At 45.7% G+C, this 13178-nt stretch overlaps 1 protein-coding gene across 1 annotated transcript; it reads right to left on the bottom strand.

Moving 5' to 3' along the window:
* Positions 1–2622: 2622 nt before the first annotated feature.
* LOC119951215 (NPC intracellular cholesterol transporter 2-like) lies at positions 2623–13054 on the bottom strand. The gene is made up of 4 exons (XM_038774254.1): positions 12506–13054; positions 5254–5361; positions 3802–3974; positions 2623–2936 (listed from the first exon to the last, which is right to left on the bottom strand). The coding sequence occupies exons 1-4, from the start codon at positions 12588–12590 to the stop codon at positions 2850–2852; spliced, it is 453 nt and encodes a 150-aa protein (XP_038630182.1). The 5' UTR covers positions 12591–13054; the 3' UTR covers positions 2623–2849.
* Between the last annotated feature and the right edge of the window lie 124 nt (positions 13055–13178).

Raw genomic sequence — 13178 nt, 5'->3', positions numbered from 1 at the left:
CACTGATGTGGAGATGCTGGCGTTGGACTGGGGTGAGCACTTTAAGAAGTCTCACACCAGGTTGAAATCCAACAGGTTTTTTCAAATCACTAGCTTTTGGAGCACCGCTTCGCCTGAGGAAGGAGTGATGCATTGAAACAGAGGGCAGGAAAAACACAGCACATCAGGCAGCAGCCAGAGACAAAACTGTCAACTTTGGGACTGGTTCTGAAACAGAAGGGACCCAGACAAACTGGGTGGATTACACCTGGGTGGGACCAGGACTCATGTCCTTGGTCACCATTGTCAGCACACCATTTGGAAAGCAGTGGTGTAATCAAAATCAGCATTTATTTACAAAAGGAAAATCATGCTTGACAAATCTAGAGTCCTTTGAAGATGTAACTAGTAGAACTGACCAGGGAGAACTGGTGGCTGTGTTTTTAGACTTTCAGAAGGCTTTCGACAGGTCTCACATAGCAGATTAATATGTAATGCTAAAGATCATGGGATTAAGGGTAATAATGTCCTGTGGTGGGATAGAAAGCTGGTTAGCAGACAGGAAGCAAGATGGAATAAATGTTTTTCTTTCTGACTGGCAGCAGTGACTAGGGGGGTACCTCAGAGATCTATGCTAGGGCCCCAACTGTTCAAATTATATATTATTAGGAATAGGGAACAAAATGTATTATTTTAAAATTTGCAGATGATAAAAAGTTGAGTGGGAAGGTGAGCTGCGAGGAGGATGCAGAGATGCTTCAGGATTTGGAGTGGCTGAGTGAGCATGAGCAGGCATATGCATGGCAGTTGCAGTATAATGTGGATAAGTGGGAGGTTATCAGCTTTGGTATAAAAATAGGAAGGTAAATTATTATTTGCATGCGTGTAAATTGAGAGAAATGGATACTCGGTGAAACCTTGGTGTCCTCGTGCATTAGTCGCTGAATGTCAGCACGCAGGTACAGCAGGTAAAGAAGGCACAAAGTCTGTTGGCCTTCATTGCAGGATTGGAGTATAGGACGCAAGATGTTTTACTGCAATTGTATAGGGCATTGGAGAGGTCACACCTGGAGTACTGTCCTTATCTGAGGAAGGATGTTCTTGCTATGGAGTGCAGCAAAGGTTTACCAGGCTGATTCCCAGGATGGCAGGCCTGTCATACAAGGAGAGATAAACTCAATTAGGATTATATTTATTGGAGTTTAGAAGAGGGCAAGAAGGAATCTCATAGAAACTTAGAAAATTCTAACAGGATTAGACAGAGTAGACTCAGAAAGAATGTTCCTGATGATGGGAGAGTCCAGAACTAGGGGTCATAGTTTAAGGATAAGGGGTAAACCTTTTAGAGCCGAGGTGAGGAGAAATGTGGAATCCACTACCACAGAAAGTAGTTGAGGCCAAAACATTGTGTAATTTCAAGAAATTAGATAGTTCTTCTGGCTAAATATATCAAGGGATATTGGGGGGGGGGGGGGGGGGGAAATGAGGCTTGATCAGGGTATTGAACTTGATGACCAGCTATGGTCATAATGAATAGCTGAGCAGGCTTATCTATTTTCTGTGTTTTATGGTAGTATCACACTGGAATGTGCAGAAATGGTAAAGGATAATCCTTTGAATGCAGAGGCTGGTGGGGTGGAAAATGAGAACAAGCAGGAGACCCTTTCATGGTTCTGGGAGGAAGGGTTGAGGTGCAGGAAATGGATCAAAACTGGTTGAGCCCTATCAACCACCGGGAGCAGTGTGGAAGAACCTTAGTTAAGGAAAAAGGCAGACATGTCAGAAGCACCATTTTCAACTGTGGCAATCAGAACAGATGCACATGAGGCAGAGAAACTGACAGAATGCAATGGAGTCCATATAGGAAGCAGGGTGAGGAACTGTAATTGAGGGAGCTGAGAGAGTCTGGGGTTTGTAATAATGATGGTTGGTCTATCACCGAAATGGAGACAGGGGTCAAGGGATGAAGATGGTCCACATGGAGGCAAGAACCCATTGACCCTGTCCCCGCTCTCTCCAATCACTTGATTGTGCAAAGGTGAGAGTTCTGATCAAACGCTGACAATGCTACCCCTTTCTGCCCCACTCAGTAGTATGGATTGGGTCAGTGATGCTTCCACTTACAGCACTCGACATGTTGCCAGTGGTTTACCCGACATACCTTCATTGGTCATCTGGCTCGCGAGATAAACAAATCTGTACCCATTGCATCAAAGGAGACAGGACAAACAGGAAAAAAGATTGCCAATACATTGTTGTCGCCAAATCATGAGGGGAAGAGACGAGGGAGGAACCTGGTAAACAAAAGGCCAAAACCCAAGCAAAAAAAAAAAAGATGAAAGTCCAAGAAGGAACAATTCAAGCAAAATATTCCTCGAAGGGCTGAGTACTATTTTCTATGTTTCTAATATTATTTTGGAGTGGGTGGGGTTTGGGAAGAGGGAGGGAGAGAGATGGGGGGGGGGGGGGGGGGGGGGGGAGAGAGAAATAAGGAAAGCCCAAATAAGAAAGGCTGCCAAGCATCCAAACCAGGTAATTCCTCTAGTAGTCAGTTCCATAACTAGTAGTACACCCTCAATTTAAAAACAATCACCATGGTTTAAATTCTTATTGATGCCCAAAGAACTCTGGATTTCAAAACAGTTTACAGTGTAATTCACAGCTTTATTAATCCCATCATGTTAAGGCTAGGACAGATAACAGTCTAGAAATCCATGTTCAAAAACGTACAAGTGCAAAAATTGTAATTTAATACTTCTGTCCTTGTTCAAGTTTGACAATTTTTTCTTGAAGATGCAGAATCGAGAAACTGCTAACTGGCTACAGAATGGATAGATGCTGTTACAGGAGTTGGCAATTAGTGACCTAGTTTAGTTGGCAATCTGCACAGGGAGCCTCCAGCAGAAGATGTCTTTGTTATTTTCATCCTTCAGTTCCCATTCAACCACCACCTTAATCTGGGAAAAGGGGAAATAAAACATCAAAATGTTAATACCACATTTGTTCATTAAAGTTAATCACATATACATTTCTTAAACTTAGGAATGTTATGATGTGGCAATTGGTAATAGTTTATAAGTTAGACTGACATTGGGATTGAATTCTGTTCTTTCAGTCAGTGGGTCAAAATCCTGCAACGGTCTCACTAATGGAATGGAGTCTACATACACCAGATGGACTTCAGCAGTTTAAGGCCAGTTAGGGATGGGAAATAAATACTGTCCTTGCCAGACCCCCTCAATCCATGAATGAATAAAAAGAAAAAAGTGGAATTCCAAAACTTCCGATATTCTGTTGCATGTGTAGGTATTGATGAGCTCAAAAAAGTGCCACTTCCTTTCACACTAGTCTGTGGGAAGGACAACCCAATTGGAGTCAGTTGTAGCAGTGTATTTTTGTAGTTTCTATCCAGCTCAAATAAATTTTCAAGTGAAAGGTATAGCAAATCAAATGTGTAAGTGCTGTCGAGAGTCAGTAGATGGGATTGTTGTTGATGGGATACACAAAAGCACTGTTTGTTGGTTTAACTAGATAGTAGGCTTCAGAGTTCTAAACACCCTACAGGTGTCAAAAATAGTGAATGCCCCTGTAGTACACAGGACACATATCGTTAAAAAAGTCTATCACGTGACACTCCCATTGGATAGGCTACTGTGATGCACCACCCTGCACTAATTTTCTTTGTAACTAACTGGCAGGAAATGTGTTTAAACATAAATGCAGGCTGCATGGAACAGATAGCAGGACTAAATAACCTGTAGATCAGGTGAATGTTTCAGTTCAACATACTAATTTCAACATACTAATTATGAGAACACTTACTGATGGGTATTCGTTTTTTACTGGTAAGTAATTGATGTAGTGATAGTTCTGATTATTCCGGATGGGGCACCGAATCCCAGATTTACAGCCATCAGAATTAGGAATAGAAAAAGGAATTGGAATTCCACTCAGGATCCCATGAACTGCAGCCACGCTTGTTTGACTTGATGTTTCTGAAGAAAGAATAGTTGCAACAGTTAGGCCTCATTAACTCAGATTGCCACATTAAAAAGAATCACAGGCAAAGAACAGAACACAGGATCACACCTATATGTTTGTTCAAGCACCAAGACCACGACAACTAGGTGGAGATGGAAGCGTCTCCCCGTTCATCGATAGTCTCTTTCTGTAGTCAATATACACCAGCAACTGGGATTTAGTGATTGGGCTTTTTGAGTCAGATGAGCACATCCATTAAAATTAGTGTGTTTGAATTTAATTGTAGAACCTCTAATATGGACTTCTTTCTCTTAATTTCCCCCCCCTGTTAATCACTTTTCTAGTTTCCAATAGTTTCCCCCTCATCTTTACTGGATTTATAGGTTTGTGTTGGTTATATTTTCCTTCGCACACCCATTTGGGTGTAATTTCTTTTTGCATCAATGCAAAGAAAAAAAGAAAAGTACACTACAGGAAAAGACCCATCGGCCCCCCAAGCTTGTGCTGATTATGATGTCCCATCTGAAAAAAAAAACCTCCCCTCAATATTTATCTTGCATGCTCAGTTGGAAAATAATTCCGTCTTTCAAAACTAAGTCCTGATGTATTTTCAAAACATATTTCAAATTTAACAGATCATTTAACACATGGAAGACATTACAAGGTTCTTCAGTAATGGAAACAATTCAAATACATTAAGCTATTTGAAAAATTTTCCAGATTTTTTATTTTTTCATGGGATGTGGGCACCATTGGCCAGGCCAGATGCACATTCTAATTGCCCTTGAAACAAGTGGTCTGCCAGGCCATTGCAGAGGGCAGTTAAGTGTCAACCACATTGCTGTGGGTCTGGAGTCACATGTGGGCCACACCAGATAAGGACATCAGGTTTCCTTCCCAAAAGAATAGTGAATCAGATGGGTTTTTACAACAACCAATCAGGTTTCACAGTTCCAGATTTATCATGAGCTTCCATGGTGGGACTGGAACTCAAGACACCAGCCTGGGCCTCTGGATTACTAGTCTGGTGACATTACCGCTACACCATCCATCGTTTCATTATAAAAGGTAACCCTCGAAGCAGAAAAGATTACAACATCAAATGAATATAACTTGCTATTTAATGTTTGATATTTGCCAAGCCAGCAGATATAAAACATTTAAACTTTCTACACACAGCTTCATATAGACAAAGTGTTTTTTTTTTAAAAAAGAATTGCCAACAAACTAAAAACCAGTAGACTTTTCAGAGAAGTGTGTTCTTTTCCTATTTTACATTTAAAACATACTTACTGCTGGTAAAGGTGACATTCACAGCATAGGATTTTCCTTTGCGAAGTACACATGGGAGAGTGGGGCAGGGGGTGACATCCACTTGAAGAATTTTTCCAACTGTAGATCCTGTAATATAAAGGCCAGGCAACGTTACACAACTTGACAGTTGCACAGAAAGAAATGTGTTGTGGCAATACTGTATACAGATTACGGTGCGGCAAGTAAAGCACATGTAGCACAGAAACTGAAGGCAGGCTGAGGGGATGCACATGGACCAGGAACAGAGGCTGCCTCATGAAAACCTGGCTGGAATCTATACTGGATGCAAAAGTACTCAAGTCAAAGCATGAACCTGTTATTGCGATATGGACTTTGATTACCCACTCCAATTCTATGAATATGTAACAAACGTCCAGACACAGGTGATCAACTTTGCAGCAGAACGAAGGACAGACAAAATAAGCCATCAGACTCATAGAACATAGAACAGTACAGCACAGAACAGGCCCTTCGGCCCTCGATGTTGTGCCGAGCAATGATCACCCTACTCAAACCCACGTATCCACCCTATACCCGTAACCCAACAACCCCCCCTTAACCTTACTTTTTTTTTTTTTTAAGGACACTACGGGCAATTTAGCATGGCCAATCCACCTAACCCGCACATCTTTGGACTGTGGGAGGAAACCGGAGCACCCGGAGGAAACCCACGCACACACGGGGAGGATGTGCAGACTCCGCACAGACATTGACCCAGCCGGGAATCGAACCTGGGACCCTGGAGCTGTGAAGCATTTATGCTAACCACCATGCTACCGTGCTGCCCAACTCCTTAATGAGCTAATGGCTGATCAGACAAAGGGATATCAGAGGACAATGGGTCTTGATTTAAACCACCATTGATAAACAGGAGTATCTGGCATTTCCCATTAACCAGTGGGGTCTGGCGAGGACAATGGCTGGTGCTGGGCATATACACAAGACTCAAACCAAGCTTCCACAGGGAGCCATTTGCACAGATCAAAGAGTAAGGGGTGGGTTGGAGCCTTCAGGCAGGAGCTGGTAATATGGCAGGTAATATAATGAATGGAAGTGAGGTTGCGGTGGAGGGAGATGCGACGTGGCAGTGTTGGAGGATAAGCGTGGTCATGGGCGGAGAAGGGAGGCCATTTTGGATTAAATTTAATGGGACGGAATCGGGAGGCGAGAATGCCCCCGAGTAAGACTCATAACATGGAACGTGTGGGGGCTAAACGGGCCGTGAAGAGATCTCGGCTCTTCGCGCACCCAAGGATTTTATGGCAGGGTGGTCATTCTGCAGGAGACACACCTCTGGGTGAGGGATCAGGTTAGGCTGAGAAAGGGATGGTTAGGTCAGGTACTTCACTCGGGGTTTGACTCAAAGTGGCCGGGGGGGGGGGGGGGGGGGGGGGGGTGCATATTGCTGAGTGAAAAGACAGGGTTTGTAAGTGCTAAGGAAGTGTAGGACCCGGGTGATAGATACGGGATGGTAAGCAGGTTGCTGAAGGGGACAACGGTGGTGCTAATGAATGTATACGCACCAAATTGGGACGATGTGGGGTTTGTGAGGAGGCTGCTGGGAACAATTCCAAACTTGGCCACTCATTCTCTCGTTCAAAGCACTCGGAGACAGGAAAAGGAGAGTGGTACGAACGGTTATTGGGCGAGATAGTCGAGGTGGATCGGGAGCGTTCTAGGGTCACCAGCATGGAGGGATTGGTGAAGGGAAAGAAGTTACAGGGGCAGTTAAGTAGGTTGACGATGGGAAGGGCGGTTGCACATCTATGAAAGGCGATTCAGTATGAATATGGAGAGAAGGAGAGACGCGCGTTACCCATCAGCTAGAGGCAGTGGGAGGTAGTGTTGGAGCGGGGAAGTTAGTGGAGGCCTTCAGGGAATATTATGAGGAATTTTACGGGGTGGATCCAGCGGGGTGAGGATGGGGATGTGGGCTGGTTCTTGAATGGGTTGGAATTTCCATGGTTGGACGAGGAGAGGAGGCAGGTACTAGAGGAGCCTCTCGGGCCGAGGGAAGTAACAGAAAGCATACAGGGATTAAGTCGGGGAAGCCCCGGGGACGGACGGTTATCAGGCGGTATTTTATAAGGGATTTGCGGCATAAATGGCACCACAAACACTGGGGGCATTTAACAAGGAGGGGGAGCTGCTGGAGACAATGACACAGGCGACGATCACATGAATACTAAAGAAAGGGAATGACCTGTTAGAACGTGGGTCCAGGCCCATATCACTGTTGAATACGGGTGTGAACGTGCTGGTTAAGTTAGTGGCAGGAGGATGGAAGGATGCGTTCCAGGGGGTGGTTGCAGAGGATTAAACGGGCTTTGTGAAGGGCAGGCAACTCTCTAGTAATATAAAGCAACTACTGAACGTGATCATGATCCCATCGAGAGGGCGGGCACCGGAGGTAGTGGTGTCTATGGCATTTGATCGGGTGGAGTGGCGGTACCTGTTCAAGGTTTGGGCCAAAGTTTGTGGCATAGGTGCATTTGCTGTACGTGGCCCTGGTGGCGAGTGTATGGACCAATGAGGAGGCAGCACGGTAGCATAGTGGTTAGCACAGCTGCTTCACAGCCCCAGGGTCCCAGGTTTGATTCCCAGCTTGGGTCACCGCCTGTGTGGAGACTGCACGTTCTCTCGTGCGTTCCCCCCGGGTGCTCCGGTTTCCTCCAAAGATGTGGAGGTTAGGTGGATTGTTCATTCTAAATTGCCCTTAGTGTCCAAAAAGGTTAGGTTGGGTTACGAAGATAAAAGGGGATAGGGTGCAGGTGTGGCACTCAAGTTGGGTGTTCTTTCCAAGGGCCCGTGCGGACTTGATGGGCCGAATGGCCTCCTTCTGCACTCTACATTCTATGAGAGGAGCTCAAGGAGTTTCAGGTTGCATCCGGGAATGAGGCAGGGATACCCGCTGTTCCTGCAGCTGTTTGCGCCAGATATACAGCCATTGCCATGGCACTTGATGGGGTCAGCAGAGTGGCAGAGGATTAGGAGGGGAAGTGGAGAGCACCGGGTGTTGTTGTACAAAGATGACATGCTGTTATATGTGTCAGACCCACTGGAGTGTATGGGGAGGATTATGAGCCTATTCGAGAGGTTCAGGGTTTCTCGGACTACAAGTTGAACATTGGTAAAAGTGAGGTGCTCCCGGTGAATGAGTCGGGTCGGGGAGCTAATTCACAGGAGGCTGACATTTAGGGACCGTTGATGGACCTGGGGATCCAGGCGACGGGCAGGTTTTGGGGGGGGGGGGGGGGGGGGGGGGGGGGGCAACATTGCATAGGTGGAACTTAAACAGATTTGGTGGAGGAGATAAAGAAAGACTTTAGGAGGTGGGATACACTGCACCTGACACTGACAGGGAGGGTTTAAGTGGTGAAAATGAATAACCTGCCAAGGTTCCATTTATATTCCAGATGCTCCCAATTTTTATTCCAAAGGCTTTGATTTTTTGGAAGTTGGACATAGTCATTTCAGAGTTCATATGGGCAGGGAAGGTGCCACGGGTGAAGAGGGCCGTGCTGCAGAGGCAGATGGGGGGGGGGGGGGGGGGTTGCCAAACCTGCTGCACTACTATTGGCAGTGAATGTGGAGAAAGTGAGGCGGGTGGTGGGAAGGAGAGGGGTTAGAATGGAGGTAGAGTCTTGTAAGGGGTCCAGCCTGAGGGCCATGGTGAAGGCAGAGCTACCGCTGCCACTGAGGAGGTATACTGAGAGCTTGGTTGTACAGGAACCACCTGATGGTAAAGGTGTGGAACCACCTGAGACGACATTTTAGGATGGCGGGAGCTGTTGGTGTTAACACAGCTTTAAGCCAGGGGTGACGGATGGTATTTACAGGAGGTGGAGAGAGGTGGGGCTGGTGAGGGCGAGGGATTTGTATTTGGAAGAGAAGTTCTCAAGCCTCGAGGAGCTGTGGGAGAGGATAGAGCTCCCAAAGGGAAGTGAATTTAAGTATTTACAAGTAAGGGACTTTGCACAGAAGATGTGGAACAGGTTTCCCAGGCTCCAAAATATGCCCTTTTGGAAAGGATGCTGCTTCTAGACATGGAAAGGGAGGGTAGGTTTGGGGACATAAATGGGTGGCTGGAAGAGCAGGGGAATATGTAAATGGTGAAGATCTTGGGGAAATGGGAGGGGGGGGGGGGAAAGAGAGGAGTTATGTTGGGGAGTGTGGAGTGGCACTGCGTAGGGTGAATTCAATCTCCTCGTATGCAAAGGCGAGTTTGATACAGCTTAAGGTGGTACACAGGGTTCACATGACTTGGCGAGGACCAGCAAACCACAGCATTATGTTCTTGGGCTGTGAGAAGTTAGAGACATACTGGGCAGCAGTGTACTAGATGCTAGCAAAGATTGTGGAGGTTGAGCCAGACCTGATGGTGGCGATTTTTGGGATATCGTAAATGCCAGAGCTGATGGAAGCCATGATGTGGAGATGCCAGTGTTGGACTGGGGTGAGCACAGTAAGAAGCCTTACAACACCAGGTTAAAGTCCAACAGGTTTGTTTCAAACACGAGCTTTCGGAGCGCAGCTCCTTCCTTCTTCACCTGAGGAAGGAGCTGCACTCCGAAAGCTTGTGTTTGAAACAAACCTGTTGGACTTTAACCTGATGATGTAAGACTGCTTACAGAGCTGATGGAGGGGAGGAAGGCCGACGTCATTGCCTGGCGAAGAATTTTGCTGAAATGGTTGTCGCCTACGCCGCCATGGATGGCAGCCTGGCTAGGGGAAGTTTGAATTGAGGTTCAGCAGAGGTTTGGGGGGGGAAACCTGAGTTGGGGAGTGTTCCTCAGATTATCTGCGTTCTGGTGTTTTTATTAATATGTTAGGAATAAAATACATTGAAAAAATACAAATTTTGAAAGCCCCAGCATTCAAGGGCCACCTGATAACTGGCAATTCTTTTTGTCTGGATGTAAATTTTTTATTAACTTTATAAAAAGGGAAATAAGCAAGGATGGGAAGAAAGTAATTGCACATATTTTGATCAGATTTCTGCTAATTCAAAGGGAAAATGTACAGCTAAAGATTGATAATGCAGTGACTTTAACCACAAACTGTTCAGAATCAGGACAGTTCAGCATTTGCACACGTGTGCATCTATTATTGTAAGCTCTCTAGTACCAGGAGTCAATAACATAAGCCTCAAAACAAAATGACAGATTCCACAGGTCCTATGGAAAGGCCAGGCGGGGGAACTTTTTTTGGGGGTTTGAAATTTTTATGCATAAAGTCAACATGCAGTGTGTAAAGAAAGTAACCAGGATCCAAGTGTGCAACAGTTAGAAGGCTGTAATGCAGGAACTAAAGTTCAAAATATAACAGTAGTAACAGAAGCACTACAAGCACAGCTGTATTCAAAGTTGTTTGAAACAAGGAGAGTTTGCAATTTCTTCAACAGTACTTAATAAAAAAAGCCCGATTGGCAGTCAGAACTTTTGAGCTCAAGTATTTCTATGAGCAATGTTGACTTTTTATTTGTATTAACACTGAGCACAGGAAGCCACCATTCAAAAAAAAAAAATCTGTTAACATTCTACCTTCAAATACATGCACTCTTTCAAAAGCTGACTTTAATTTCAGGAACAAATTCCACCTTATCCTGTAACTTTGCAGGTGATAACATGCAAAAAATAAAAAAATCCTACGAGGGCTTCTGCCTTTACCACCCTTTCAGGCAATCCTACATGGCAAAAAAAAAACCTCCCTTTTAAACCGCAGAGGCAGCAGTGTTGTCTCACAGTGTCAGGGATCCAGGCTCAATTCCGGCCTTGGGTGCCTGTCTATGTGGAGTTTGCAAGAGACACAGTGCTTCAAGGGCATCACCTTCTATCTGGTCTATTGCATTGAAGGGCCAAATGGCCTCCTCCTGCTTCCAATCTCTATGTATGGTTTCTATATTTACTGCTCCTGATGCAGCCTACTCTACATTGGATCGACTAAATGCAGACCTTCCTGTCGTTTGCCATTTCAGCTCACTGCTCTGCTCTCATGTCCGTCCTTGGCCTGCTGCAATGTTCCAGTAAAGACACAGTGTAAACTGGAGGAACAGCGCTTCATCTTCCGATTAGGTCCTTTACATCCTCCGGAATCACCTGATGAAGGAGCTGTGCTCCGAAAGCTAGTGATTCAAAGCAAACCTGTTGGACTTTAACCTGGTGTTGTAAGACTTCTTACTGTTCCGGACTTGAAGTTCTATAACGTCAGACTATGAACTTGCTCCTCTACTTTCACCCCATTTTTATTTCTATTAATTTATTTTCATTTCTTTCATCAATCTATTTTTCTCTCACCACTGTCTGTCCCACCCGCTCCTAGCTGCCCTCTGACACACTGCTTACCTTTATTGTCATGAACACATTCTAATCTCTTTATGTGCCATTACCAGCACCCTTGTTAGCCTTAATCACAGCTATTTGCATTTTTTGGTCTTTCTGACCATGAAATCCTTGTCAATCCTTCCCATACCAGCCTCCCCGAACAGGCGATGGAATATGGCAACTCGGGGCTTTTCACAGTAACTTCATTGAAGCATACTTGTTACAATAAGCGCTTTTCAGTTTTCATTTCAATATTCACCTATTGTTGGCCCTCCTCAGAACAGTACAAATGTGACCCTATTTCCAGTTCATCAGAGTTTTGACAGTCACCAAAGTTAGCTCCAATCTCTCTCTGGAGATGCTGTCAGACCTGCTGAGATTGTCTAGCATTTTGTTTTTGTTCCAGATACCAGCATCTGCAGTAATTTGCTATTATCAATTAAAACTCCCCTCAGCTGCCTCTGTTCCAAAGAAAATAAATCCAGACTGTCTAAATCTTTTCTCAGAGCTAAAATGATAATTCCTGGCAACAACTTCCTAAGTTTCTTCTAGTGCAAACGCATCGTTCCTACAATAGGGTCTAAGCATAACCACTTTGCTCTTGAAACTCTCAACCAAAAAAAAGGAAAATGCCTCCAGCTGCCTTTTGACCACCAGTCCCGTTACCTTCAGGAATATGTAGGCACGTACTCCAGTTACTCTGCAGTCCGCCTAGGGTTAAATCGGTGATAAAAATGATAACTAATGCAGCCTTGACTCAGCATGGTACTTTCGCTCCCGGGCGTCCCGACTGTCAAATGAAGTTCAAACTGTTTCCAGCAGACTTGAGGAGGGTTAGTTCGAATATATGAATGATATTATGAGACAATTTAAAAAAATACATATATACTTTTGATCGCATCACTCACCACAGTCCCGAAACTTCACGGGCTCAGCCTCGCACAGAGCCCCCAGAGCCAGGAGAGCCGCCAATAGCCGGTACACGGTCTCCATCCTCTCCTGAGCGAGAACAAAGTAACAAGGGGAGGGAGGGGGCAAGGTATGAGCAGCAGGGCACCGGCCGCTTTAAAGGAGCTGGTGCCCCAGCTCACAACATGCCAGCCCCCTCCCGCCCGGGGGGTGGGACTCATTAAACCCCTCCCGCCCGGGGGGTGGGACTCATTAAACCCCACCCATCCACTGCGAGAGGGAGGGCCCTTGGACGGGAGGCTGGCTAAGGGCCTGAGCGCGGAGGCAACCGTCGCCATTTTGTACCACACCAACCGGCAACGGAGGTGCGCCTCGCAACGGCCTCAAAATCCCCGGTTACCGAAGATTGACACGAGTATTCACACAGTTAGCGTTTATACACTGTAATCAATAACGTTAAAAACACGCTCCCTAAATTTAAACGCTATTTTTTCCCCTCTCCGAAGGTGCGCGGCGTCTAGACGTGCCCGGACAGCTCGCATGCGCACACACGCCGGCAGTTGTGATTGACAGGTGGGCAGCCCAACCAGATTGCCGCACACTCCACCGTAACCCAATCGGCTCTCGCCCTGCGCCCCGTGACGTCGTGTCTTCCTCCGCCAATAGACGCGC

The sequence above is a fragment of the Scyliorhinus canicula genome, chromosome 2 (assembly GCF_902713615.1).
Source record: "Scyliorhinus canicula chromosome 2, sScyCan1.1, whole genome shotgun sequence".
NCBI lineage: Eukaryota > Metazoa > Chordata > Chondrichthyes > Carcharhiniformes > Scyliorhinidae > Scyliorhinus > Scyliorhinus canicula.
The sequence above is the reverse complement of the archived record's forward strand: the minus strand, read 5'-3'. Positions and strand labels throughout refer to the sequence as shown.